This window comes from Diadema antillarum, unplaced genomic scaffold (genome assembly GCF_040938485.1).
Source record: "Diadema antillarum isolate AM-2024a unplaced genomic scaffold, OU_Dant_1.0 scf00000122, whole genome shotgun sequence".
In the NCBI taxonomy this organism is placed as follows: Eukaryota; Metazoa; Echinodermata; class Echinoidea; order Diadematoida; family Diadematidae; genus Diadema; species Diadema antillarum.
Genome location: NW_027271011.1, coordinates 1849087 through 1875205, shown reverse-complemented (window position 1 = coordinate 1875205; position 26119 = coordinate 1849087). Strand labels below are relative to the sequence as shown.

Genomic DNA, 26119 nt, shown 5'->3' with positions numbered 1-26119 from the left:
GTTCGTCCTAGAAACCCTAAATTCTCAATCCTCGCATGGTCAGAAGCTATAGCAGTGTGTTTATGTGTGGCACACACGTACACACTTTCAGGTAATGAGAAATCTCCTATCCAATATGAATCTCCTATCCAATATCAAAGAGCATGTAATTTTAAGAAGAATTCAACATTCATTTCAGGACAATTGGTTTTGAAATGGTCGAGATATCCAAAACAAAGCATTCCTAACAAAAGATGGGACCAACCTTTTTTTCCGATCGCTTTGCTTTACTTTGTTTATTGATAGCTCAGCCATGTCAAAACCGAATTTCATCAAATAAACTCGGAATTCCTCTGAAAATGGTATGCTCTGTTGCATTTTACAAAATGGTTTCGTTGAACCTTGCATAAAGTTAAAAGCTCGAATCCTCATCTCCACTAATACTATACCATCCCTTTAACCCGTTGAGGATGGGCTGATTTTACAACAACAAGCATTTCCCATACACACTAGCTTGCCCGAGTATGCTCTGGACTGGTCTTCAACAGGTTAAGCTTGCCCATCCCATGCAAGGCGTTCGTCTGGTTGGTCATCCGTGCTCACTGATTCTGCCTGTTTCAAATGCTGTCTGGTGATGCTGCATTGCATGAGGTTGAACCCTGGACAGAGGATACCTAGAAGAACCCTTCCCTGAGTTTTACTCCACCTTTGTCCCAGGTTGTGACATGCAAGCTTGTTTCAGCCTCTTCATTGCTGTAATTGCAACAACAACAAAGAAACACAGGGCAGGTGAAATACATCTTTAAGTGCATGCAAACTTTGCATAGTTTGAAAGATTGTGGGTCAGGAGAAAAAAAACCAAACATTCTGATCGACGGGAAAACATTTCCCTGTCTAGGAAAGAGCTGGTCAACTGACGGATGCACAACGTAGCATATGAAAATTAATCAACAAACAGAAAGGGATACCTTACAACAGGGCTCGACACTAACGGTGGCCCGGTGGACGGGGCCACCAAAAATGCACGTCGGGCCACCAAAATTTCAGAAATGAAGAATTTGGTGGCCTGATCGGGCCACCAAAAAAGTCGGATGTTTGCATTTGGGCCACCAAAAATAAAAGTTAGTGTGGAGCCCTGCCTTACAACATAAAATATTATTCATAATTTCATTTAATCTTGAATACGCACTTAAAATGACCTCAATTTCTGATTTCTCAGAGGTGACAAAATGTTCATCAATCTAAAACAACAATGGTAACAAACATGATGACTTTAAAGTTTACTTTTGTGTACCCAGGGTACCGTAAAACCAGAAACTTTCCTGGGGGGGTGTTTCATAAAGCTGTTCGTAAAGTTACGAACGACTTACGAGTGACTGGTGATCAGTTCTTGTGCTGAATTATAGAAATTCTGATAAGTAAAGCACATCAGACCTGATCACCAGTCGCTCGTAAGTTGTTCGTAACTTTACAAACAGCTTTATGAAACACCCCCCTGGCATGAAACCTTCCTGAGTTGGAGTTGACAGCCTTTTTTTGTGTGTGTGTGTGTGTGTGGCATGAAAACTGGATTTTGCAGACAAAAACTTTAGTGTGCATTTTACTTTCATGAATCATGGCTCCTCACAAATTTAAGTGAAAGTTTCATGCACACAGAAATTTCTCGTTTTACAGTAACTTCATCAGTTTCATCAGTGCTAGCACTATGCCACCGTTACCCTGGCTACTATCGGATTCCCCTTTGTACCCCTGGCTCGATAGGAATCCTGTGAGTGAAATGCCACACATTGTCCAAATAGGCACCTGTACAGAGTAAGGCTCAAACCTCATGCCCTCTTTTACATTACAGTGCTTCCCCAAGAGAGGTTCATATGAAAAAGTGACGGGTTATAGAGGTGAGGGTTTTCCGATTCCTCTTAGTATAAAGAAAGTGTTTCCATGACATTTTTGCTCTTGCGACAATTGCTCCATGAAATACCTGTACACTAGGCCAAACATATATTGCACCGAAAAACATAACCCCAACCCTAATCCTTATCCTCACATCAAACTAAACCTAAAACCCCATCACATCCCTATTAAACCTTAACCCAAAGTCCTTGGAGAAAATAAGACCACAGGAATTGTCGCAGGAGCAGATGTCATGTCACCAAAGAAAACATCCCCACTTCGAAAACTCTGGTGAAATGAGCCACAACAATGTATCACTACTGTGGCACTTTTTGTTGTTTTTATGTCATGATCATGCAGGGTCACAAATAGGAGCTCACCTTCGACGAGCTGACCGCGGGGTACCGTGAATGTGATGCGAAACCAGCCATACTCGTTGTCATAGTAAAATGCTGCACCGGATGGGATAGCAATGCCATTCTTGAGGAAAGATGTCGCAAGGGCTTTCTCCCCCTTTAATGAATTCTCCTGAAGATACTGTTGACAAGAAAAAAAGAGAAGAAATATTGGATTAAGAGGTTAGGGTTGGAATAGAGAAGACTAGATCAGCAAGAACGACTGTGAAGCCTATAGGGTCCCTACTGTAAATGCCAGTTGACGTCTTCCCAGACACCACAGTTCTGTGGCACTACATTACTTATTTTTTATGATATTATTTACCATGCATTCTCCATCAAAACAGAGTAAAACAAAGTAGTGTTATTTTTTATGATCCTTCTGTGGGTGACTATACAACTGCCAGTTTTGATTGCAGAATTTACTGGAGCGTTTTTTTTTTGTTTTTTTTTTTTCAAGGGGTACTTTCACAACCAAAAAAGCACTCTGAGAGCACAGACCTCCACCAAGCCAGCAACTATTTCCACCCTCACACGCACATGCATGCCATTTCCCAAAATAGAAGCATTTCGTTTACTTCACTACACGGCGCCTTACCCAAGCAGAGCACGCACTTTAGTGCACATATGTAGACCTCCAGTACGCACAGCCTGAACCCCAAGTTCATTGACCTTATATGCCAAAATATGAAATACAAACTATTCTTCAACAAGGAAAAGTAGAAATTACGCGGTGCGTAACATATGTCCCCGCCGGAAGTAGCATTTTGTAGCAAAATGTGCAATATACGCGGTGCGTAACATATGTCCCCGCCGGAAGTAGCATTTTGTAACAAAATGCACAATAAAGGTCAAAAATCAAGGTCAAAGGTCAAAGAAGTCAAAGGTCAAAATTCTGTGTAGAAGTTTTGAAGCCCTCAACTAGTGCCATCATATAAAGCAAACGGAATCGAAATTGGGTTAAAAATGGCGAAGGAGTAGCATTTCGTAGCAAAATGTACAATATAGGTCAAAAATCAAGGTCAAAGGTCAAAGAAGTCAAAGGTCAAAATTCTGTGTAGAGTTTTGAAGCCCTCACCTAGTGCCATCACATAAAGCAAACGGAATCGAAATCGGGTTAGAAATGGCGAAGGAGTAGCATTTTGTAGCAAAATGTACAATATAGGTCAAAAAATCAAGGTCAAAGGTCAAAGAAGTCAAAGGTCAAAATTCTGTGTAGAAGTTTTGAAGCCCTCACCTAGTGCCATCACATAAAGCAAACGGAATCGAAATCGGGTTAGAAATGGCGAAGGAGTAGCATTTTGTAGCAAAATGTACAATACAGGTCAAAAATCAAGGTCAAAGGTCAAAGAAGTCAAAGGTCAAAATTCTGTGTAGAAGTTTTGAAGCCCTCACCTAGTGCCATCACATAAAGCAAACGGAATCGAAATCGGGTTAGAAATGGCGAAGGAGTAGCATTTTGTAGCAAAATGTACAATATAGGTCAAAGGTCAAGGTCAAAGGTCACGACTGAAATTCTGTGTAGAAGTTTCAAAGCTCCCATGTAGTGCTATCATATAAAGCAAACAGAATCAAAATTGGCTAATAAATGACAGAGAAGTAGCAAATTGAAGATTTTGATCACACACGGACGCACACACGGACACACGGACACACGGACACACGGACACACGGACGGAGGGACGGACACACGGACGGACGGACACACGGACACACACACGTACGGAGCCCGTTTCATAGTCCCCTGCTCGAACTCGTTCGGCGGGGACAAAAATCCATAAAAATTCCCAGATCACTACCAAAATTACATGAGGTGTTCTTTGTGTCAATATCGGCTTTTTGTGCAAGTTTCATTTTAATCTGTACCTAACTTTTTGAGTTATTTTGCAAACAAACAAACCAACGCCGATGATCATTTAACCTCCTCCTTTCTTAGTGGAGGTAATTACAATTCTAAAAGTAGCAATGCATTCTTAGAGGAGAAAAGCTCTTGTTTCTCCTTTAGACTGGTAAATTCTGACTTTATTATATTTACATATATATATATATATATATATTATCTGAATTACTTTCAGATTTTGTGCATGATTAATAAATACAAGTTTCTATCAAATCTTCCTCCAAAATACAATAGATGAGATTTTGTGACAACACACAATTGGCTGCCCAAGGGGCAAAAAAAAAAGGAAAGAAAGAAAGATAGACATGTGCACATTAAAAAGTGCTCACTATAGTCTCTAGCGACATGTACTACCTGGCAGTAGCAGTAACCCTAACCCTACCCCACCCCTATGTGACACATCATAAGTATGTTCGTTTAAAAAAAGAAGAAAATGTGTTCCCGAAATGAATCAATATTTTTGTTCAAATATTTGCTTCGGATGCTTTGTAAGAGCAAGCGTAGATAGGTACTATTGGTTATAATGCCATTAGTATGGCATACCTTGTTAAAGTTAGCCCACATAAAGAGACCTGCAGAAGGTTTAACATAAGGCACTCCAATCTCATCCAGCGTTGCCATGACAATTTCTGAAGACTCGCGAAGCAATCTCCGATTGGTAGCAAGGTGAACATTTTGAACCCAATCTAAGTGAGAGAAAAAAATTAAACAAATTAACATCCAAAATCATCAAGAGAAAATTTTACACCATTAAATGTGACTAAAACACATAATCAAAATATGTGACTAATAAACATCAACTTGAAATTTCTGGTGCTCATTTGTGATGAAAATACATACTGCAGGTTAAACTGGTATGACAATATTCCTGAGCATAGTTCTGTGATTTTAGTTAACAATTTTTACAGTACAAGAGATGAGGAATTGGTCCCTGCATTTCAGGACCTAGTCGAGCCCTGCAGGGTCAAAGAAGGTGCCACTACTATAAATCCGGTCTAAGGCAATTACCCCGGACCCTTTCCCTGGCCCTAATCCTAATCCTGAACCTAATCCTAACCCTAAACCTAACCCTAATTTTTACTCTAACCTTACCACTAACTAGTATTGAGGCGGGGGGGGGGGGGGGGGGGGGGGGGGGAGGGTAATTGCCCTCTGGGGGTAATTGCCCAGATACACTATAGATCAACACATACAGTACTGTACTGTTTTGAAAGTTTCGGGAGGAGTCTATAAGTGAAAGTAAAATAAACTCAAAAGTTCTTGTCTACACAATGCATTGAATGCCAGTGATAATTCAGGAAAATTTCATGCCGTGAAAAAGGCCATCGGCTCCAATTCGCAAAAGTTTCATGGATCGAATGTTTACGGTTTCACAGTACAAACAAGCACACACACATACGCAAAAACACCCACACACCCACAAATGGGCCTCTGTTTATTATGCAATTCAATATAGAGCTGCCTAGTTACTGATGGCAAAGTGATAATTTTTAAAACAAAATCGTTATAAGCCACTGAAATCCTTGCATCTGATTGGCTGAGAGCAGATATGTCCAACAAAATGCTTTGTGATACACCCCCTGGACTTGATGGGCTATTGAAGGGATGGTATAGTTTTCGTTGAAATGGGGGATTTAGATCTTAATATTTTTGCAAGATTACTAGATACCACTTTTGACATATCAAAGAGCACACATTTCTAAGAGGTATTCAATGTTTGTTCGATGAAAACTGGTTTTGAAATGATTGAGATATCCACACAAAATACACTGTATAAGCAAAACAAAGAGGCCTTGATAAAACATGTTGGTGGGTCCCAAATTTTACTATTCAAATTAAACCCATTTTCAACAAATAAACTTTGCATTCCTCTTAGGATTGTAAGCTCTTTAATATTTCATAGGAAATTTACCATAGTCAAACAAAAAAGTTGGAAACCTGAAGAAGCCCCATCTCAAACAAAACTATCCTATCCCTATAAATATATTGTCTGCAATAAACTTTAAAGACACATGAAGACATACCTCTGTCTTCCAATAGCTTTGCCATTGCCATTTGAATAAAATGGGGCACCTGCATGAAATCAACGATGTGGCCCAGAGAACTGATGACGGTAGGATTCCAGGAGTACACTGCACCCACGGGAGTACCTGGCATTCCAAAATCCTGCCAAGGAAACAAAAATATTTACTGTTCAGATTGATGCCTTTCACTTTGATCCATTTCATCTAGTAGATAATAAAAAATTCATTAAAATGATTTTCAATCTAAATGCACATAGACGACAAGATACATTCAAGCGTAGAAAGAGAAACCGATAATTCTTTGCAAATGGATGAGAACAAACATACATACATCCATTAAAATCTTCATCTGGTTCAAACTGCTCCTGTCTCTATTATGTGCTGTTTCATCCGTTTGCCATTAGGTTTACACATAATGCTTCCCATCACAGAAAACCAAACATCACAATTGGTCATTCCACAACTATATTTTTGTCCAATGGCTGAGTGGTAATTGACTGGAATGTGTACTACTGGTATCAACCTATTGCAAACGAGTCTCAAAGGGGAATTCCAGACAATTTTCATAATTTACATCATGTACATAAATTGATAGTGCACCATTTTAATACAGATTTGTGGAATCTTCATTGTGGTCCTTGAGCAGATAAAAAATTTGCTATTTAGAAACACCCAGAAGAAATTATATTAAAGAAGAATGATGACATAAGAGGCTTAAATATTTCAGTAATCTAGAAAAGAATGTAATTTGATCAAGCTGTTTATGTCATCATGTCATCATCCTCGTTTATTGTAGGTTTTTTTTCAGATATATTTTGAAAACATTCTTATTCCTCATCATATTTACTAAAAATTCTGAAAATCTGTACCCGGTACAACCAATTTATCATGTTCACAAGCTACAGTCTGAAACCATCTGGAAGTCTCCTTAATATCAAACTGACTTTACATGCAGATGCCATGTTACCTGATGGTTTCAATATAACCCTATACTAGTAAACATGAGACAGAGACTCTGCCCAACTGATTGTATGTGTAAGATAACTTTAAGCTGACCTTACTCAAGCCCCACATGACGTGAGTCTTGCTCTTATCGGGGAGCTGGTCGGGGTTAAAGCCCCAGAGGCTGGAGTGGGGTGTGTCCGGGTCGTAGATGCTACACACGTACACCTCGTCAACAACACAGTGCAGGTCATGCCTGGGGTAAAGATCACAGGTGGAAGAAAGATTAACTTGTTGCCCTCCACACATTGCAGACAGCTAGTTCAAAGATACTCTGTATGCATAATCAGGCTCGTAACTAAGGGAGTTCAGGGGGTTTCGCGGACCCCCTGTTTGCCAGCAGCCCCCCCCCCCCCCATAAAAGAAATTTAAAAAATGAGTTGCGAACCCCCCGTTAACAAACAAAACAAAACAAAATAAGACAAGACAAAAAAACAAACAGACAAAACTGTGCTGAAGCTCTTTGTTTGTTTGTTTGTCAGCTGAATAAACCTTTTTCTAATTCTGAACCCCCCACCCCCATAAAAATCCTAGTTACGGGCCTGCATAATGTGCTTACTAGCAGAAAACTCTGACATGTCCATATATATGCTGTATACTCCTGAGTTTCAGCTGTGACTAGAAGAGAGGTACTTGTAAACACAAATGGTATTTGGTTTATTCAGCCTTTATCTTGAAAGAAAAGGAAAGATAGACAAACCTGCTCATATAATACAATTTGGATGAATAGCTGTCTTGAAGTATAAATTGTAAGTCTTTTAGAGATTACAGAGGAAACAAGGGGAAAAACATGAGAATTGCTCTGTCATGTTAGGTTTCTGAATATATCTGAGTGTAATTCAGAGAAAAAATAAATTAAGACTTCAGACCTGCTAAAACTCACTTTTTTTTTCTTTTTTTTTTTACAGGAGGGTCTTGTTCTCTCTGCCCTCTTAATAACAAGGTTCTACATTATAACTTGGGTGTTGATTTACCAAATATGTGAGAAAAGATGGATACTGTCACTCTGTTCAGTAGCCAGTGTGATGGAGGAATTCAATAAACTGTGAGAAGAATATTATGATAGAACTAGAGTGGCACTCTGAGAACACAGACTTCTGCGAAGCATGCAGCTTATTTCCACCACTGATCTTGTTCTTCCATAGAGATATCAGTGATTTCCACCCATTTATGTGCCGAAAGTTGCCCGATTTCCCAATTGAAGCCTTTGTTACGTCATAAACCCTCAGTTGCATGGCACGTCTCACCCTAGCAGCAACTAGAGCACGCCCTTAAGTGCGCGCATGCAAACCTCAAATATGTGCAGCCTGAACTCCCAAGTTCATTGATCCTACCTGCCAAAAAAAAAAAAAAAATCCTTCATAAGTTCCCCCAAAATTCTCGGATCACTACCAAAATTTAATCATCTGTTACTTGTACCATTCTAAACCTTTCCTGCAGGTTCCATCCAAATCCGCTAACACTTTTTGAGTTATTTTGCACACGGACAAACTAACTAACAAACGAACGAACAAACCAACAGTAACAAAAACATAACCTCCTCCCTTGGCGGAGGTAAAAAGTAACAATGAAATCTATTTGTACCTCTTGCAGAACTGAAGACACATCAGTACCTGTTCTTGTGGGAAGACCGTCCCCAGTGGATTGTACGGATTAGTGAGGAACAGGGCCTTCACGCTGTGACCCTTAAAAGGAAACAGGAAACGGGAAGAAAAAAAAAGTAAAGTACAGCTGCACTGACCATAACAACAATCACTTGTAGGCATGTCGGTAAGAAGATTAAGGTACAAAATGTCGGACCTAATTCATTGTAGACAGGAGTTCTGTGTAGGAGGCCAAAAAGTGATCAAAAAATCTACTGATGCATAGTAAACATTATATTTGGAAGGGCAAAAGTATAATTTGGCATGTGATAGAAAAATTGAACATACTAGGCATACTGCACTTAATCAGTTTTTAAGAGCAAGATATTTTTCAATAAGAAAATAAACAAAAAACAAGGAAAAGTAGAAATTACACGGTGCGTAAAATATGTCCCCGCCGGAAGTAGCATTTAGTAGCAAAATGTACAATATAGGTAAAAAGATCAAGGTCAAAGGTGAAAGAAGTCAAGGGTCAAAATTCTATGTAGAAGTTTTGAAGCCCTCACCTAGTGCCATCACATAAAGCAAACGGAATCGAAATCGGGTTAGAAATGGCGAAGGAGTAGCATTTTGTAGCCAATGTACAATATAGGTAAAAAAAATCAAGGTCAAAGGTCAAAGAAGTCAAAGGTCAAAATTCTGTGTAGAAGTTTTGAAGCCCTCACCTAGTGCCATCACATAAAGCAAACGGAATCGAAATCGGGTTAGAAATGGCGAAGGAGTAGCATTTGGTAGCAAAATGTACAATACAGGTCAAAAATCAAGGTCAAAGGTCAAAGAAGTCAAAGGTCAAAATTCTGTGTAGAAATTTTGAAGCCCTCACTTAGAGCCATCACTTAAAGCAAACGGAATTGAAATCGGGTAACAAATGGCGAAGGGGTAGCATTTTGTAGCAAAATGTAAAATATAGGTCAAAAATCAAGGTCAAAGGTCAAAGAAGTCAAAGGTCAAAATTCTGTGTAGCAGTTTTGAAGCCCTCACCTAGTGCCATCACATAAAGCAAACGGAATCGAAATCGGGTTAGAAATGGCGAAGGAGTAGCATTTTGTAGGCAATGTACAATATAGGTCAAAAATCAAGGTCAAAGGTCAAAGAAGTCAAAGGTCAAAATTCTGTGTAGAAGTTTTGAAGCCCTCACCTAGTGCCATCATATAAAGCAAACGGAATCAAAATCGGGTTAGAAATGGCGAAGGAGTAGCATTTTGAAGCAAAATGTACAATATAGGTCAAAGGTCAAGGTCAAAGGTCACAACTGAAATTCTGTATAGAAGTTTCAAAGCTCCCATGTAGTGCTATCATATAAAGCAAACAGAATCAAAATCGGGTTAGAAATGGCGAAGGAGTAGCATTTTGAACATTTTGATCACACACGGACGCACGGACAGACGGACACACGGACACACGGACACACAGACACACACACGTACGGAGCCCGTTTCATAGTCCCCTGCTCGAACTCGTTCGGCGGGGACAAAAACACAACAACAACCATACATAAGTTGCATATCTGGTGTTACATACTCTTTAATAGCTATCAGCAAAATGTTGCTTGAAGATTGCATTTGAAACATTAGCTTAAGTCATAATGAGGTCCTGTCTTGTACACTTGCTTTCAGATGAAGAAATCATGTCTGTCACCTTCTAGTGCGCTGGCTGCATGGGTACGTGATTACATACTGTACATGTATGGTACTTCAAAAAAATTTGAAATGAATAGTCGATATTAACATACATGAAGGATTTCTGATTTAATGATGTGCATACCTCTGCCTTGGCTCTTTTCAAAGCATCTTCCAACAATTCTACCGTAAGCTCAAATGGCTCAGTGCCACTCACTCCAGGCTGTAGGGGAACACAATCACAATCATTAATGAAAAAAAAAAGACAAATAATAATATTTCATACATAGGCCTACTTGTACATGTATATCCTACATTGAGAGCTACAAATGTACTAATCAAAATTAAGGATTTCAAGATGACAGGATATAATAGTCATTTTCTGTCACTGAGGAATCAATAATTCCTCTAGAGTCACAAAAAAGTGCATGATATATTTGCTTTACACCCTCAGTCACCAATGATCTTTTGAAATGAAATTATAAGTCATTTTCATCATATGAAAACATTCCCCCAGCTTTGTTTGTACAGCACAGATGGTCATGCAGTGTCCCCATATGCCTGCAGTGGACATGATTATACGAAGTGGTCTATGAGGCCGGTATCGATAGCACATTACAAACACAATTGATGACTATGCAATGAACATATGACATCACAGTTTATATCTTGTCTTCAACATAGCATTAAACAATTTATGTGTGGTCACATGATACTATGTCGACCAATCAGTGTTTACAGAGGCAAATCCAGAAATTCCGTAAAGAGGGGGTGCCTGTACAAGATTAAAAGGGGGAGGGTGGCACACGCACCCCCCATTTTTTCTGTTTATTTCTTTGTTTCAACAAAAGAATAAAGGGGGCATACCCAATGCACTCCCCTTGGATCCGCCATTGGTATTTAGGATGTCATTAAAGAAGGATTTTAATATACATTCCATCTACTGCACTCCCAGTTGTCCTATACAAATCTTAAAAATGGCAACTAAACACAAAAATATAACTGTGTGCTAATATGAAAAATAATACCAGGGCTGCCAACACTGGAAACTAGTTGATAGTGAGACTCCCATAGGCCAACGCTATAATTTAGGAGTCAAAATGAGTGAGATCAATAGAAATGCATGCAAATGAAATAAAGTTTTAGAGTGAGAAAGGACCAAAATGTGTGAGTCTCACGCTCAATGCGTTAGAGTTGGCAGCCCTGTAAAATACACATGGCATACTGTATTTACAAATAATGTATAGAGGAATACAGATACGTGCTATAATGTATGCTCTTGCACTAAGCTAGCGTTTGCACATAACTCTATGTAGGATGTCAACAAAGCCCACAGATCATTCATATTATTTACCTTACTGTTGAGAGGCAATGGATATGTCTTCACGTTGGGCATGAAGAGAAAATCTCGCGGAATCGCTCCGTAGAGTGGGCTTGGGGTTAGAATCGTATCTGGATAGGAAGGCAAGAAACAATTGGGAGAGATATAGAGCAAAATGTACAGCTGGTTTGTTTGCTTGTTTGTCTTGGGGGCAATGATTGACTGCAAAATTGACTTTCCATTTTCAAATAATGATTGGCATAATTGCAGAATTTAATTTTGGGGGAAATAATTGGTATATAAAAAGAATGACTAAAAATGGTAAAATGACTAGAAATGATTGATAAAGAATGATTGCAGAATTGATTTTTTTTTTGGGGGGGGTGGGGACACTTAGTAGAGAATGGCTGCAAATGGGTGTTTTGGAAATGATTGGTGAAAAATAGCTGCGAAATTGTGTAATTTCTTATTCAAAAATTGTTAGAGAATGACTGCAATTTTTGTGTGTATTTTTTCATAAAGGAAAATGATAGATACATGTAAATAAATCTGCAAATTGATTATTTATGGAAATGATTGCCAGAAAATGACCATAAAATTGATTTTTTTAAAAAAAATTGGTAGATGATGACTGCAAAATTGATTTTTTGGGAGGAAATGATTGGTTGCGAATGACTGCAAAACATATATTTAAAAAAAATTATTGTTATAATCGGTACAGAATGACTGCAAAATCAATTTACTTTTCCAATGATTGGGAGAGAATGCCTGTAAAATTGATTTTCTTTTTCAATGATTGGTAAAGAAGGAAAATGGATTTAATTTGGAAATGTTTGGTCGGGAATAATAGCAAAATTACTTTCTTAAAGGGGATGGCTAGTAACTGATCAGTGGGAATCAGTGGGAATGCTGGAGGATGATTGTTCCAATCCTTGTGGGATTCATTTAAGAGTACACTATGTATCTATTCTTGCGTGAAAATTATTTGCTTCAGAATGGTCTCATATTCAAGTAATGTGCAGTTTAATGTTTCCAGGTAAGCGTCCCTGGTCAGTGACGGGGCATTAATCTGCACATTACTTGAATATGAGACCGTTCTGAAGCAAATAATTTTCACACAACAGTAGATATATAATGTACTCTTAAATAAATCCCACAAGGATTGGAACAATCATCCCTCAGCATTCGCATTGATTCCCACTGATCGGTTACTAGCCATCCCCTTTAAAAAAAAAATGGCAAGAAAGACTGCAAAACTGGTTTTTCAAGGAAATGACAAGTAGAGTGCAATAACTACTTGCTTTCTTCTGAACACAAAGAGTAGAGGATGACTGCAATGTTTTATTTTCTTTGGATATTTTTTTATTTATATTTTTTTGTTTATTAATTTTTCTTTTTTTTTTTGGGGGGGGGGGGGGTGAGGAAGGAGGGGAAGCTTTTGAAGTGACCACGAACATGACATCTTAGGAAGCCCTTAAATGCCTATGACAAATCTGGGTTGTCTCTAGAGATTGCAATTAATGACAATGATAATAATGATAATAAAAATAACAATAACAGTAATAGTAATAGTAATAGTGCTACTAGTATTAGTGGTAGTAGTAATAATAATAATAATAATATACCACTACTACTATAAATACTCAATAATAATAATATGAATTTATATTACACTCAACTCACTCTGTAGAGTGCTCAAAGCACATACATTTACTCTTGTCTTTGAATACATTATTTACAATGAACATAAATATTCTCATCCTCCTGGGTACCCATTTATACTCCTGGCTGGAGAGCAGCAATGTGGATAAAGTGCCTTGCTGAATGAAGGGAAAAACAAGTCGGGCTTCGTTGGGCTTGAACCCACAAACCTATTAAATCACGCTCATGTTGATTCATAGACGTGCACTCTTATCCACTTTGCCATCACATCTTCACAATTCCTCTGTTTTACAACAATTACCTCCATCGTTACACAGCACGTAACCCATCATACAAATCAGTGATGTTACTCCACCTGCGATGCAGAACTATCAAAAGAGAAAAAAACAATACTTCATTAAAAATTTGCATTTGTAGCAAAATGGGAGCAAGATTCAATGAAAAGATTTGAAATATGAGTGAACAACTTGGGAGCAGACAGAAATACAGATTCATGGTTCTTGAAATTGCTGAATGTGCATTTACAAGATAAAAATACAAAGAAGAAGCGAAGCTGAGAGGTTCATTGGTATAGGTGAGACAAATATATTGGTGGGTGGCATATACATGTATGCCTATTGAAACTTATATTTTGACAGGTCATCATAAGTACACACATACACTCGGAAGGGTTAAAGTACAAAGTAGTCAACAAACACAGTTGCAGGACAGGTACTTTAAACCAGTAGGTCACACTATTATGACATCACACAAATCAGATCTGCAATAATGTGTGTTTTGAATTCTTGGGCTTGTCCTCATCAAACGTGTATTGTGTTAACAATACCATTTCACCTACACTAGGCCTATGCATCACCAGAGTGCAATACTTCAAGTGGTCAAATATAATGAGCATAAGCTGACATACATGTAAAAGACTTGTGATTATCACTTTTCATCTTCCACTTGAGTACATGATAGCATTGTGCTGTCTAAATTTTATATATTATGCAAAAGTTATCAGAATGCAAGGAAAATCATCTTTCAACCATCAAGGAACAATACTACAACATTTTAAAACATTTTTCAGTGTCTGAAGTGTGCATGCACAGAAGCAACTAGCATGTGGGCATGACAAGCATCAATGCATAGTAGCTGTACATGTACTATAAGCATGGGTCCCACTGCATGAAAAGTGATGTACATTGTAATATTACAATAGCAAAACTTGCTGGGATGGCAATTGTCATGGTAACAAGAATCCAGCTTCCTGATTGGCTGTTGCTATGGGAATTGCCATTCCAGCAAGAGTTGATATCCTAGAATATTTTAAGAAATGGGGCCCAAATCTCAGAAGAGAGAGTTAAAAACTTTATAATTCAAGCCAGTTCGCAATTAGCTCCTGTGTACACTAGTAGGCCTACATGTACCAATGACCTTTATTTTTTCTTGGTTGAATAGGCACTTGTGAAAGCAGAATAATGCATGAGCTTGCCCAATATAACAATTTATAGAATTCATGTTCAAACAAAGAATAAACTTAATTGCTGCTGGGGCACGTGAAAATCAAAATTGGGCAAGTGTTTCGGAACGAGTGGGCAAGGAAAAAGTTTTGAAGCCACTTTTTTTTACTTTTCCCTCTACACCCAAAGAAGTCAACCATACAGAAGCCCAGAAGATACTGACTGGGTGATGCTACGTATGCTTTAGTTTGATTGCAGCAACTTTCCAACACCTATAGTGAAGAAACGGCAGTGTCAAATCAACAAGTGTCGATCATTCAAATGAGTGTGTTCTATCATTCGAGCCCTTGACTTTCCAGTGACTTTCATATCATTTTCCTAAACTTTCTCTTTGGACAAGTAAAATTCATGTTCAGGCAAGTGTTCTGCAACCATTTGAAAATCTACATGTCTGACCAGGCAACTGAAGTGGTAAAAAAAGTTAATGTAGCACCATGCAACATGCCACCCAGGAAAGGAAAGCCTCACTGTAACAAGGTCATTGTAACTGCCAATTTCAACTGTTGTGACCAGTACTGCCTTTAACAAGCAGAAATGGTACCTCATTGGAAAAACTAAAAAAAGGATCGAGACCAGGGCCCCGTTTACATCAAAAGATAAATCGATAACAAATTCCTTTACCACACAGGCTGCCATATGAGAGAAATAAACTATAACTCTTCATAAAGCAGGACCTAGCCAAATACAGAAAGTGGATACTAGTAATCTGGAAAGCCAATTGATTCACCTTGTTAAAAGTGGTACTTCATTGTAAATGTGCTAAAAAAAAGGAGAGACCAACAAATTGGCCTACAGTACCATGTATAATCAAATCCATTGTCAGGGCTGCCCAATTCACCTTGTTAAAAGCAGCACCTAAGCAGTTTTGTTAGCTCAATGTCACAGGGATATTTTGTACAATGTAAAAATGTTAAGAGTACCGTATAATAAAACTAAATGGTCCTGTTACTTGTTACCATCAGCTCAAACCTTGTCAGGGTCTAACGGTTCGGGGGTGGCCAGCTCTTGGGTTAAGAACTCTGCAATGGCACTCCGTAGCCGGGGTATGCCTAGCCTTCCAGGGGTGTATGGTAGCATGGAGGCGTCCCACTGCTTTAGGGATGACTGGTTCAGCTATAGGCAATGGCCATGACAACAGAAGCAAATTGTTACACTTTGATGTATAAAAATGACATAAGAACACAAATAATGCATCTATCAATGTGTGTACACTGGTGGTGTATATCTTACAAAATGCATTCATGTGTTCATTTACAAATTTTACATAAATGTATCACCTAATAGAATCATACAGTGCACCTACAAACAACGTAATGCACACAAGTGTAATTGTACATATGGTGCATACAGCTTGTGTATTGTATGTACTGCATGCATTATACATCACCCACAATTTACGTTTCATAATGACCTGGTCAACACATTTCCGATTGTGTGGCATTGCCTTCCTGTTGGACTGAGGCACATTGCTACACCTCCAAGTGTGTGCTGATCTACATTGTACAACTACAATTGCAGGTCTAGTTTGGATGGCAAATGCCTCTAGAGGAACGTAGGGTTTAAAAAAAGACTATTAAAAAATACACATTTTACTGACAGATGTCACTAAAGTTAATGGTATCATCACATTTTGGGGAAATTGCAATTTAACACATAAATTTGTGGCGCAATTACATGGTAAGACAAAGGTCATGACCAAAAAGATTCCTCCCTGCTTCATCTTTGAACCTCAATGATTTATGTCACCTCATATGCCTTCAGTTCTTTATAGAATTTATCAATACTTAACTATGTACATTGTAGATATTGATGATATTGTACCTTTTCAATGACCACATCTGCAATTGCACCATTATGAGCTGTACATAAGTTGATTATTCCCTGAAAGGAATCAAAAAAGAGATAACAAAATATACAGAACACAACAGAAATGATAACTTACAATACATGGTATAAGATAAGAATCCATTCTGATGAAAAACAAAGAACTCACAGGAAACATATTGAGTAACATCTGCCCATGTGTGACTGTGTATCGAATTACATCCAAAAAAAAAAAGAAGAAAAAAAGAGATGCACTCCCTGATCTTATGTCAGGCCTAAACAGAAGTGAAATGGGTCAACCTACTCAATCTCAGGATTTTTAATTTTCTGAAAAAGCACATTCTTCTCCTTCACTATCCTAATGTCTAGTCAAAACCATATGGGAAACTGCATTTCAACCAGTTTTTTTCTAGAACACTTATTTTGTAGAATAGGTGATTATAAATTGTAGGTAGGCCTGTACATATACATCTTAGAGGCCCCTTTTCATTTCATAAAATTCCTTCGCATACCCTTCCCTTTTAAGTTTCTCTAAACATGATTTTTGAAAGGATAATGGGTACTACACTTTAAAAGTTGGTATTAGTAATGGATAATGTGTTGATCAGAGCCCAAAGAATTTCAGCTTAATCCGATAATCCTTTCATTGTTTTGCTTTGAAGTTTTACATCTTTTTTTTTTATCCCATTCATTGCACACACACTCATATCAGGCACTTAAATATAATCTATACTTTAGACCTTCTTTTCTCAGTACAGAAATTTCCTGAGTGTTGATACATGCTTTAGTTCCAATATTTATACAGCAGAAGAGTCCACCTGTCGGAGAATTGACTTTATACATCATTTTCAGAATCTGTCCTTAATCAAAAATCCATGTCTGGCAACTTTCTTGTTGGTTTTATGATGCAGGGTCACAAATGCCCATCTCCCTATTACCCTTTCTCCCCCCCCCCCCCCCCCCCCCCCACCCCCCAATAATCATGCTATAGAGATCCAGAAATTGATAGGAAACCATGCGGGCCAACTCTCGGGCATGAAAGGGGAAAAACAGCATATTACATTATAGAATCCAATATTTTAAATTATATATCAAGATTCAAGATTCAAAATTCAAATCATTTTTCATATAGGACAAGTTCACCTTCATAGACATGTGGGCTGAGTGAATGCATCAATATTAGTAGAACATAATTATCAATGAGAGTTTGAGGAAAATCGGACAATTTAAAAGTTATGAATTTTTGAAGTTTCTGCTCAGTCACGGCTGGATGAGAAGACTACTATAGCTTGTGATGTCATATGAGTACAACTAGATAAAGAAAGTAATTATAAAGAAAATTCAAGATATTCTCACTTTTCTCACATAATAAAAGAACACTTGACTTCTCTCTTTCAGAAGTCAGGGGGAATAATATTACCTGTAACATTGAAGTCAGTAACAAGTCAAAGAAATGTGCACTTTATTCAAAAAGTCAAGTTTTGTGAAATTCTCTTTTTATTTTCCTTACATCGTTGCGCGCATGTGACATCATACATTGCAGTAGTCTTCTCCTCCAGCAGTGACTGCACAGATATTTTAAAAATTCATAACTTTTGAACGGACTGTCGGATTTTCCCCAAACTTATAATGATGTGTTCTACCGGTACGGTACTAATATTCTTGCCTTCACTCAATCCACATGATATGAAGGTGAACTAGTCCTTGGATATTGTCATGCACTCAGGCATAAAACTCAACTCAACAGTCTCTAGACATTCTAGTAAATGGAAATAGAACAGTATATCAAAGTCAATGACAAATACCAGGTACACGTTGAGAAAAAAAAATACTCAACTCAGTACCCATGTGCACTTGGTCCCTGCACATGTGTGTTCCAAACAATTTCTCTTCCAATTTCTCTTCCAAACAATTCTGATATACTGTTCAGTATCAAAGTATTTTAAGTTCATAGTTTGAAGTGGAACCATGTTAACATGTTTGTGAATCAAGAGAAAACTTTTTAAAATTTCCTGACATTTTGTGTAGAAAATGAATGGAAAGTTGTCCACAAGTTCCATCCTGGGTTGCTTTATCAGCCTCTACGATTCATTATTTTATTCAAAGAGCTGGCTTTTCTATTCCTTGTTTGATTAAAAAGCTCAAATCTGCTCCAAATAATATATTGTCAAGCAATTACATAAGAGAAACTTTGTCTGGAAGTATTGGTTGGTTATCTTTAATCATGATCACTCAAAAATTTTTTTTTTTTTTGGTTAATGCTCACAAGGAGGGTCCCTGCATCCCAATCCCACACCCAAGAGATCACACTTTTTTTTTCTTTTCTTTTTTAAATATTTGTATATTACTGGTATGTAGTATCACACTTCTTTTTTTTTCTTTTTCAAATACTTGTATATTACTGGTATGTTGTATTCTCATTGATTTTGCATCTTGAATGAATTGTCGTAAGTTCACACTATAATTCACCTTATAAACAAATGCACAAACCTTCTCAACATTATGGAATTAAGAAAAAAATTTCAGCACTTTTTGCCAAAAAGAAAGAAAGAAAAAATAATCACTGGATGGAAAGGAATACTCAATGAATTCCATCAAGGACAGAACTGAGTATTTCAAGCATTTGCAGCATGTGCAAAGAAAAGAGAGAAAAATATGCCTTCAAACCGATCTTCCATGAAGGTCACACCAAAACCTGGAACTTGTGAAACATGTACCTATACCAGGGCTCGACACTAATGGTGGCCTGGTGGCCCGGGGCCACCAAAAACTCACTTCGGGCCACCAAAATTTCAAAAATGAAGAATTTGGTGGCCCGATTGGGCCACCAAAAAAGGCCGGATGTTTGCCTTTGGGCCACCAAAAATAATAGTTAGTGTGGAGTCCTGCCTATAGAGTGAACATCTTTGCTACCCTGACATGCTCTGCTTGAGAACTTACCATTGGGTTGTCAGTTTCGTGATAAGGATTTTTGTCGATGTCGAGGAAAATATCGCGCAATTCCATCTTGAAGTTTCCCCAGCGATGGGCGCGGGCAGACACACTCCCTTCCTCCATCGCAGATTCGTCCATACAATTCTGGAGGAATAATGTATAGGGCCTACATATAGATATATGGTGCAATCAAAAGAGCTATTATTGGTCGGATTAATGTGTAATATGTGACCGTGCATCACAAAACGAACAAAAAGTCGCACCCCTTGATTTTACATGAGGACTCAAAAACGGTGAAATAGGGCAACCGAGTCAATCTTGAGTTTTTCATATTTTCTGAAAGAGCTATCCTTCATCTATTTTATTCTTACGTTTGGGATCATAACATGAATGGGGAAAGTGTGCTTTGAGCAGTTTTTCTACAACCGTTTTTTGGGGGGAGAGTAGAATGATCAGCTATGTCTTAGAGGCCCCCTTTCATTTCTTGAAATCCTTTTCATACTCTTCACTTTCAAGTCTAATTAACTTTTAAAAGGATAGTGCTACTGCTTTGAAAGTTGGCATGAATTATGGTCAGAATGTGTGAATAGAGCATACTTAATTTCAGCTTAATCTGATAATTTTATCATGGTTGTCGCTCCGGTTGTTTACAACCTGTGTTTTGTCTCTCATCACACAGCTTTCCAGTATTTAGATAGGTTAGGGGAATCCATTTGAATTGAGTTATCAAAATACATCATTTTACAGCTTAGACTCTGCTCTTTCAGAATCTACCCTTAACTAAAATTTCACATCTGGCGACTTTTTGTGTTTTGTGGTGCAGGGTCACATAACTAAATCCAATAGATGGGATGAAATACTAAAATGTAATAGTGAAAACAATCTCATGAAAAAAGGGTAATGGATTGGTACAAAAAAAAAAAGACAGTCTTATAGAAAAGTAGCTACACTACAATGTAGAAAGACCTATTTTTTTCTCCATACTGCTCTCAGTACTTGTCTAGTAATATATGACATATCATAAAAGTATGCAAAAAAAATAAAATTTTCATGCTAGCAACTGTGATTTGAAGTTTTAACTAAAGCATGTCAGTCAAGATCTCTTGTAAAGTACCACGTCCATCAAGATATGCCTACTTCCAAGCAAAGAATTTTCACAATCTGTATGAAAATTACATCTAAGACATGTGTTAACAGAATAACGCTACAATAGCCCTTCGCAATTAAGGAGAGAATACTGAATGACCTTTGATCATGTAAACAGTGGCTTTATTCATGATGATCAACAGTAGTGCCAGTCACAGATATAATGCAATAAACACTAGTTGGCGCTATTGCGCTTTAACCACCAGTAGTATACATACAGGTACATGTCTAAATAACAATACACTGGCGTAATCACTTCTTAAGTTGGATCAAAATAATAAATGAAACAATTCAACTTCGTTTTTTAATCAAAACTTCAAAACGAATCCAGCAAGGTACACTGTATGACCACACATATACTCAAACATCCTAACAAAATTAAACTAAGGCTGCCTGACGAATAAAACTAAATCCTTTCACGACGTAACACTTTCACCTACAGACATAATGATCTGTTTGAGCTAACTCCAGACAAAAAGGAACAGCTAGAACTGTACGCCTTGTACCACATCCTCTCCCAAAAATACGAGCAACGATATGTTGTCACTACACATATAAACCGAAACCTAACTTATGAACTTTCCTTTCTTATCATGGACCTATAGAAGAACTTATATGCATTGTGCATGTTAACAAACAATATCCAAATCCTTGCAGTAACCCTACTGCGTACTGCATCTTTCCTGTCTTGAACAGTAAAGTAACGAAAAACTTTTATATATACTAGGCACATTGGGAAGACAATAACCAAAACCTTGCAGTAACACAGCAGCGTACTTATCTTATAGAATTGAGTAAGAGGTTAAAAATTATACAAAACAGTTTTAGATATCACTGACACAGGGCATGGGATGCTGATAGACGCAGACTGCAAACTTGACCGATCAGAAATATTAAAACATATGCTGTCAAGGTATGTGTACATAGTACGAACGAGGTACGGTACATACAATTACAATATATACAGCGTAGCATAATTTAACATTCATAAACACAATGGCTAATGTGTGATGAAATGTAAACCATCTGCAGAACAGATGCTATAGATACCACACTGAGGTCCATGACGTTGAAGGAGGGCATGTATCACATGAAAATTATGGCCAGCATGCCAGAAGGCTCTTGTCTTGCCTCAACATAGTGACAAGACAGATTGGTGGATTAACAAAGTTGTCACATATGCAAGTATAATATCTACCACAACAACAGAAAAAAACTTACAATGCATAACTACACATGAGAAAAGGTATGTATTACCATGCTGCTGTACAGAGAGCCTTGCATACAATAGCATTACTGACCTTTTGAAACTAGATAGCAGAACACTGTAATATGTACTCTACAAAGTGAGAAACAACAGAGCATATACATGTAGATCTATTTTAGTATAGTCAGTGAGATAAGATGGAATACGGTGGCTACGTTGAGGATATCCCCTGTTAGGGGAGGGCATAGCTAGAGTACTGGCAGGCATTGATGGGGCTGCCAGAGATACAGGTTCACCGTGTGGAGTGGAAAGCTCATGTGGGATATCAGGAGGTTCGGGGGGTCTGGGTTCAGGGGGCACCGTCATGACATCAAGGGAATTCAAAGGGGGTAGGTCCTATACAGTCATTAGACGCTGTCGAGAGATCAGGAGGATCTGGCATGGAATGGGAATGGTCCGTCATCAAGGTGAGGGGCTGAGTACTCTCGTCATCGCACTCCTGAGGCTGATACTGCTGCAACGGAAGAGGAGGAAAGTCTGAAGGAACTTTCAGACAATCGGAAGGTCGCACACAGTATGAAGTAGAGCGTAGCTGGTTGCCGATAAACTTGCGGCTATTGCACCACTCATTCTCAACAGTACAAACAAGGTAGTGATGTCGAGACTGGGTCTTGGATCGATCTGTTTGAAGATAGACAAGATCACCAACCTGAATGTCAGTGTCTGGCAAGGGGGGTGGACGTGTGGAAGCCTTCGACTTGACACTAGGACCATGATTAGCAAGACGTCTGTTGTGCTGAGCTATGATGACGTCTTTGTCATTCACAGGAATTTGCTCACTAGTGAATTTGATCACGTTGAGTCCACAATTCCTGAGCAGAGAGGTTGTTACCACGGAGTCGACTGTTGAGGCGGTTCGTAGCTAAGGCTAGTGCAAGGGGGGTAACCAGGCCACCATGGGGGTCGTCACGAAGGAGCTCATCCTCTAGCTCACAAACAGCTTTTTCGGAGACGGGATTCTTGTTAACATTTTTGGCATGACCTAGCTCTATCGTAATCCCTTGCCTATGGAGGACCTGGTCATCTCGGAGGGCTGCAAAACCTGGGGCTGAATCTGTGCGCACTACAGCAAGAGGACCCTCTAGTGGCCGGAGAGGTGGGCATAACTGGAGTAGAGCATCACGCAGGGCCTCTGTGCATTCATCTTGGGTAAGGAGACTTGATGTGTGTATATGATGTGATGGTCTCTCTGAGGACAAAGATGAGCTGTCGAGCGCGTTTTATGACATCTGCCCCAAAGGATACACCCACCACGCTTGGCAGATCACATGTGGTCTAGCTGGGGTGTTGCAGCATGGGGGACATTCCGAAGAGAAAGACAACCATGGCAACCCTGGCTGACTTGTGGAATAGCTGCATCTAGGTCCAAGGCAAAGAAATACTGAGAAACCACCTGTCTGAGCTGGTGTGGGGTAGGGTGACTCAGTTGGAGATGGAGAGCAGTAAGGATGCCAGGAAGCACCTTGCGTGGAATGACAATACGCTCTTGCCGTGGCTGAAATGCACGTTCCTGTCGGACGACAAGAAGGCCATCCCCAGCTATAGTAGCAACTTGAAGATAGCACTTCACATCATGAATATCCGTCAGCTTCTTCGATGGGTGGGTACCCTGTTTGAGGTGAGCATGCGCACAGCGGAGGTCTGGACACTCTGACTGAATCTGCCCCCATCCATTGCGGGATGTAAATGGAATGCGTGTACAGCCAGACAGAACATCTTCTATGGTACTGCGATGAACAGCAGCACCCTCCAACTGGGTGATAAACGAGCACAATTGACACTTGGACTCATGGCAGGGAGGAGCATTTCTACTGGCAAAGTCTGCAGGGACATTTGCAGAGCCAGCCAGATGGCGAATGGACACCTGGTTTCTGCTCACATTTGTTAGGAATGTGGAAACCCTTGGACTAGCTGAAAACTCGCCACGACACAGCTTTTCATATGCCTGAAGACATGGTTTGCTGTCAGAGAGGATACACACAGGGTGATGTGATTGAATGATGTGATTGAATGATATCCGGGCTGAAATGTTTGGTGGCGGTGGCAATAGACAGCGCCACAACCTCACAGGGGAGCCAGGTAACCTGGCAACCATGCAGTTTAGCACTAAAGAAGCCAGCAACAAGAGGCTTCTGATCTCGTGTCAGGTACATTGTTGCACCAAGGCCATCCACAACTGGTAAGAGGGGCATGGGAGTGTGATGGTTCGTGAGGACTGAATGGCAGACTGAGCCTTGGTGAAGGCATCATGCAACTCATCTGTCCAGTGGATACGGTCTTGTGATTTGAAGCCAGCAATGGAGTCATCAAGGGGGCTCAAGTATGCAGCACAACTGGGGTGCACACGAGCAAGCATCTTGTACGCACCAATGAAAGATCTCGTACCTTTCACTGTACATAGTGGGAGGAGAGCAGGTTGACAATGTTGTCATCCTGTGTGGACTCGCGTGAAGGGTTCCTTCCGACCATACCCACCCAAGGATAGTGGTAGTGTAGTCTTGGGACATACTGTAGTCTTGGTCGGGGATAGGTGGAGGCCATTGGCAGCAAGGGCCTGTAGCACCAGAGACCAATTCTGTAACAGGGCTTGCGGTGTGTCAGCACCACAGTACAAGTCATCTGCCAACTTGACAACGATACCTTCAACCAACAAGTCCCCAAGTACTCGACACATCAATTCCTCCAAGGCAGTCTCAGAACCTGGCATTCCCATTGCACAACAGGTATCTATAGACATGAATACCTCGGAAGGGTGTAGCCACACCACAGTATTTCATTGACTCCTGGGAGAGAGGTATTTGAAAGAAAGCACTGGCAAGGTCGGATGGCACAAGATATTTCCACTGACCAATCTTAAGTGATGTGGAATTAACATCTGGTACGACTAAAGGCTGAGGCTTGGAATAGCGATAGCTTGGAATAGCCCTTGAATGACGAAGTGAACACTCCATCATATTTGGCGTGGAGTGCCTGGAAGGCACGCCCTGTCTGAGAGGGGAGAACCCCATCTGGATCTACAGCCACTGACTCAAAAGATTGACTTGTGGATCGATTCCCAGGAGGCTGGGCAGAGTGTGCCTGCTGATCAGACACAGGTGATTGCAACTGCCCTGTATTTTCCATGCCCATGGGGTTGACCTGGCACAAATGGGAATGGCGGCGAATAACGCAGGGAGCATCAGATAGATTGGGAATGCGGATTCTACACCTGCTATGCTGGGGACCACTTGGGGAACTGGGAAGCAATCCTGCAAGGGGGAGGTAGGAGGGGAGTCTGTGCGCGGCTCTACAGCAAGGATCTCATCAGACTCAAACTGGGGAGGCAACTCAAGCTCAAGGAACTCCCCTGGCCAGAGAGTTGCGGTTATTGCAGGAGCACGGAGAACGTGCACACGTCGCACAGCATGACCAACTTTCAGGGACTCCAACTCTCCCGCTTTCGACGGGAGATCTCCTGCCGAAAACCCATTTTTGCAAAATCTCCCATTTTCCCGCTTGAGATTTAATTTCTCCCGCCCTGGCTCTTTGTCTCCCGTTGGAGAGGATTTTTTACTTATTTCTATCGTATGCTGAAAAAAAAGAAGCCTTAGATAGCACCAGAGAACATCTGGAACCCTAGGAACTTCGCGCTTCGCACACATCAACTCGGAGTCTCCCGTTTGCTAGGGGTTTCAGGCAGGAGAATCTCCAGATCAGAAGGTGTTTTGGGTTGGAGTCTCTGAACTTTGGACTTTCCAGTGGAACCATACACGTACACCGTGCCATGATCCAGTGTAATCTGGCGCTTAGCGGGTCGAAGAGCTACATCATTGCGCTCCATAAATGGAGTCCCAGCGAGGACCTCATCATCAAGATTCTCCATAACTAAGCCCTCAAAATGGAAGACATGTCTATCACGAGAAAAGGTGAGACAAGTTTCACCAACAACCTCCAAGGGGGACGAGCCATCAGATTGGCGAGCTGGCTGGGATGTGGGAGTCACAGTACAACCGAGGGCATACGCTGTGGAGG

General features: G+C 39.8%; 1 protein-coding gene across 1 annotated transcript in view; it reads right to left on the bottom strand.

The window, feature by feature from the left end:
• Positions 1 to 614: 614 nt before the first annotated feature.
• The window catches only part of LOC139720116 (1-aminocyclopropane-1-carboxylate synthase-like protein 1), a 31627-nt gene continuing 6122 nt past the window's right edge, over positions 615 to 26119 (bottom strand). Inside the window, exons 2-13 of the mRNA XM_071631489.1 lie at positions 19702 to 19839; positions 16759 to 16818; positions 15907 to 16050; positions 13737 to 13803; positions 11807 to 11904; positions 10598 to 10675; positions 8775 to 8875; positions 7245 to 7386; positions 6189 to 6330; positions 4708 to 4850; positions 2250 to 2406; positions 615 to 732 (exon numbers count right to left, since the gene is read on the bottom strand). Of these exons, the coding sequence (XP_071487590.1) occupies positions 677 to 732; positions 2250 to 2406; positions 4708 to 4850; positions 6189 to 6330; positions 7245 to 7386; positions 8775 to 8875; positions 10598 to 10675; positions 11807 to 11904; positions 13737 to 13803; positions 15907 to 16050; positions 16759 to 16818; positions 19702 to 19833 (1320 nt within the window). The 5' untranslated portion in view covers positions 19834 to 19839 and the 3' untranslated portion in view covers positions 615 to 676. The remainder of the gene's footprint in view (positions 733 to 2249; positions 2407 to 4707; positions 4851 to 6188; positions 6331 to 7244; positions 7387 to 8774; positions 8876 to 10597; positions 10676 to 11806; positions 11905 to 13736; positions 13804 to 15906; positions 16051 to 16758; positions 16819 to 19701; positions 19840 to 26119) is intronic.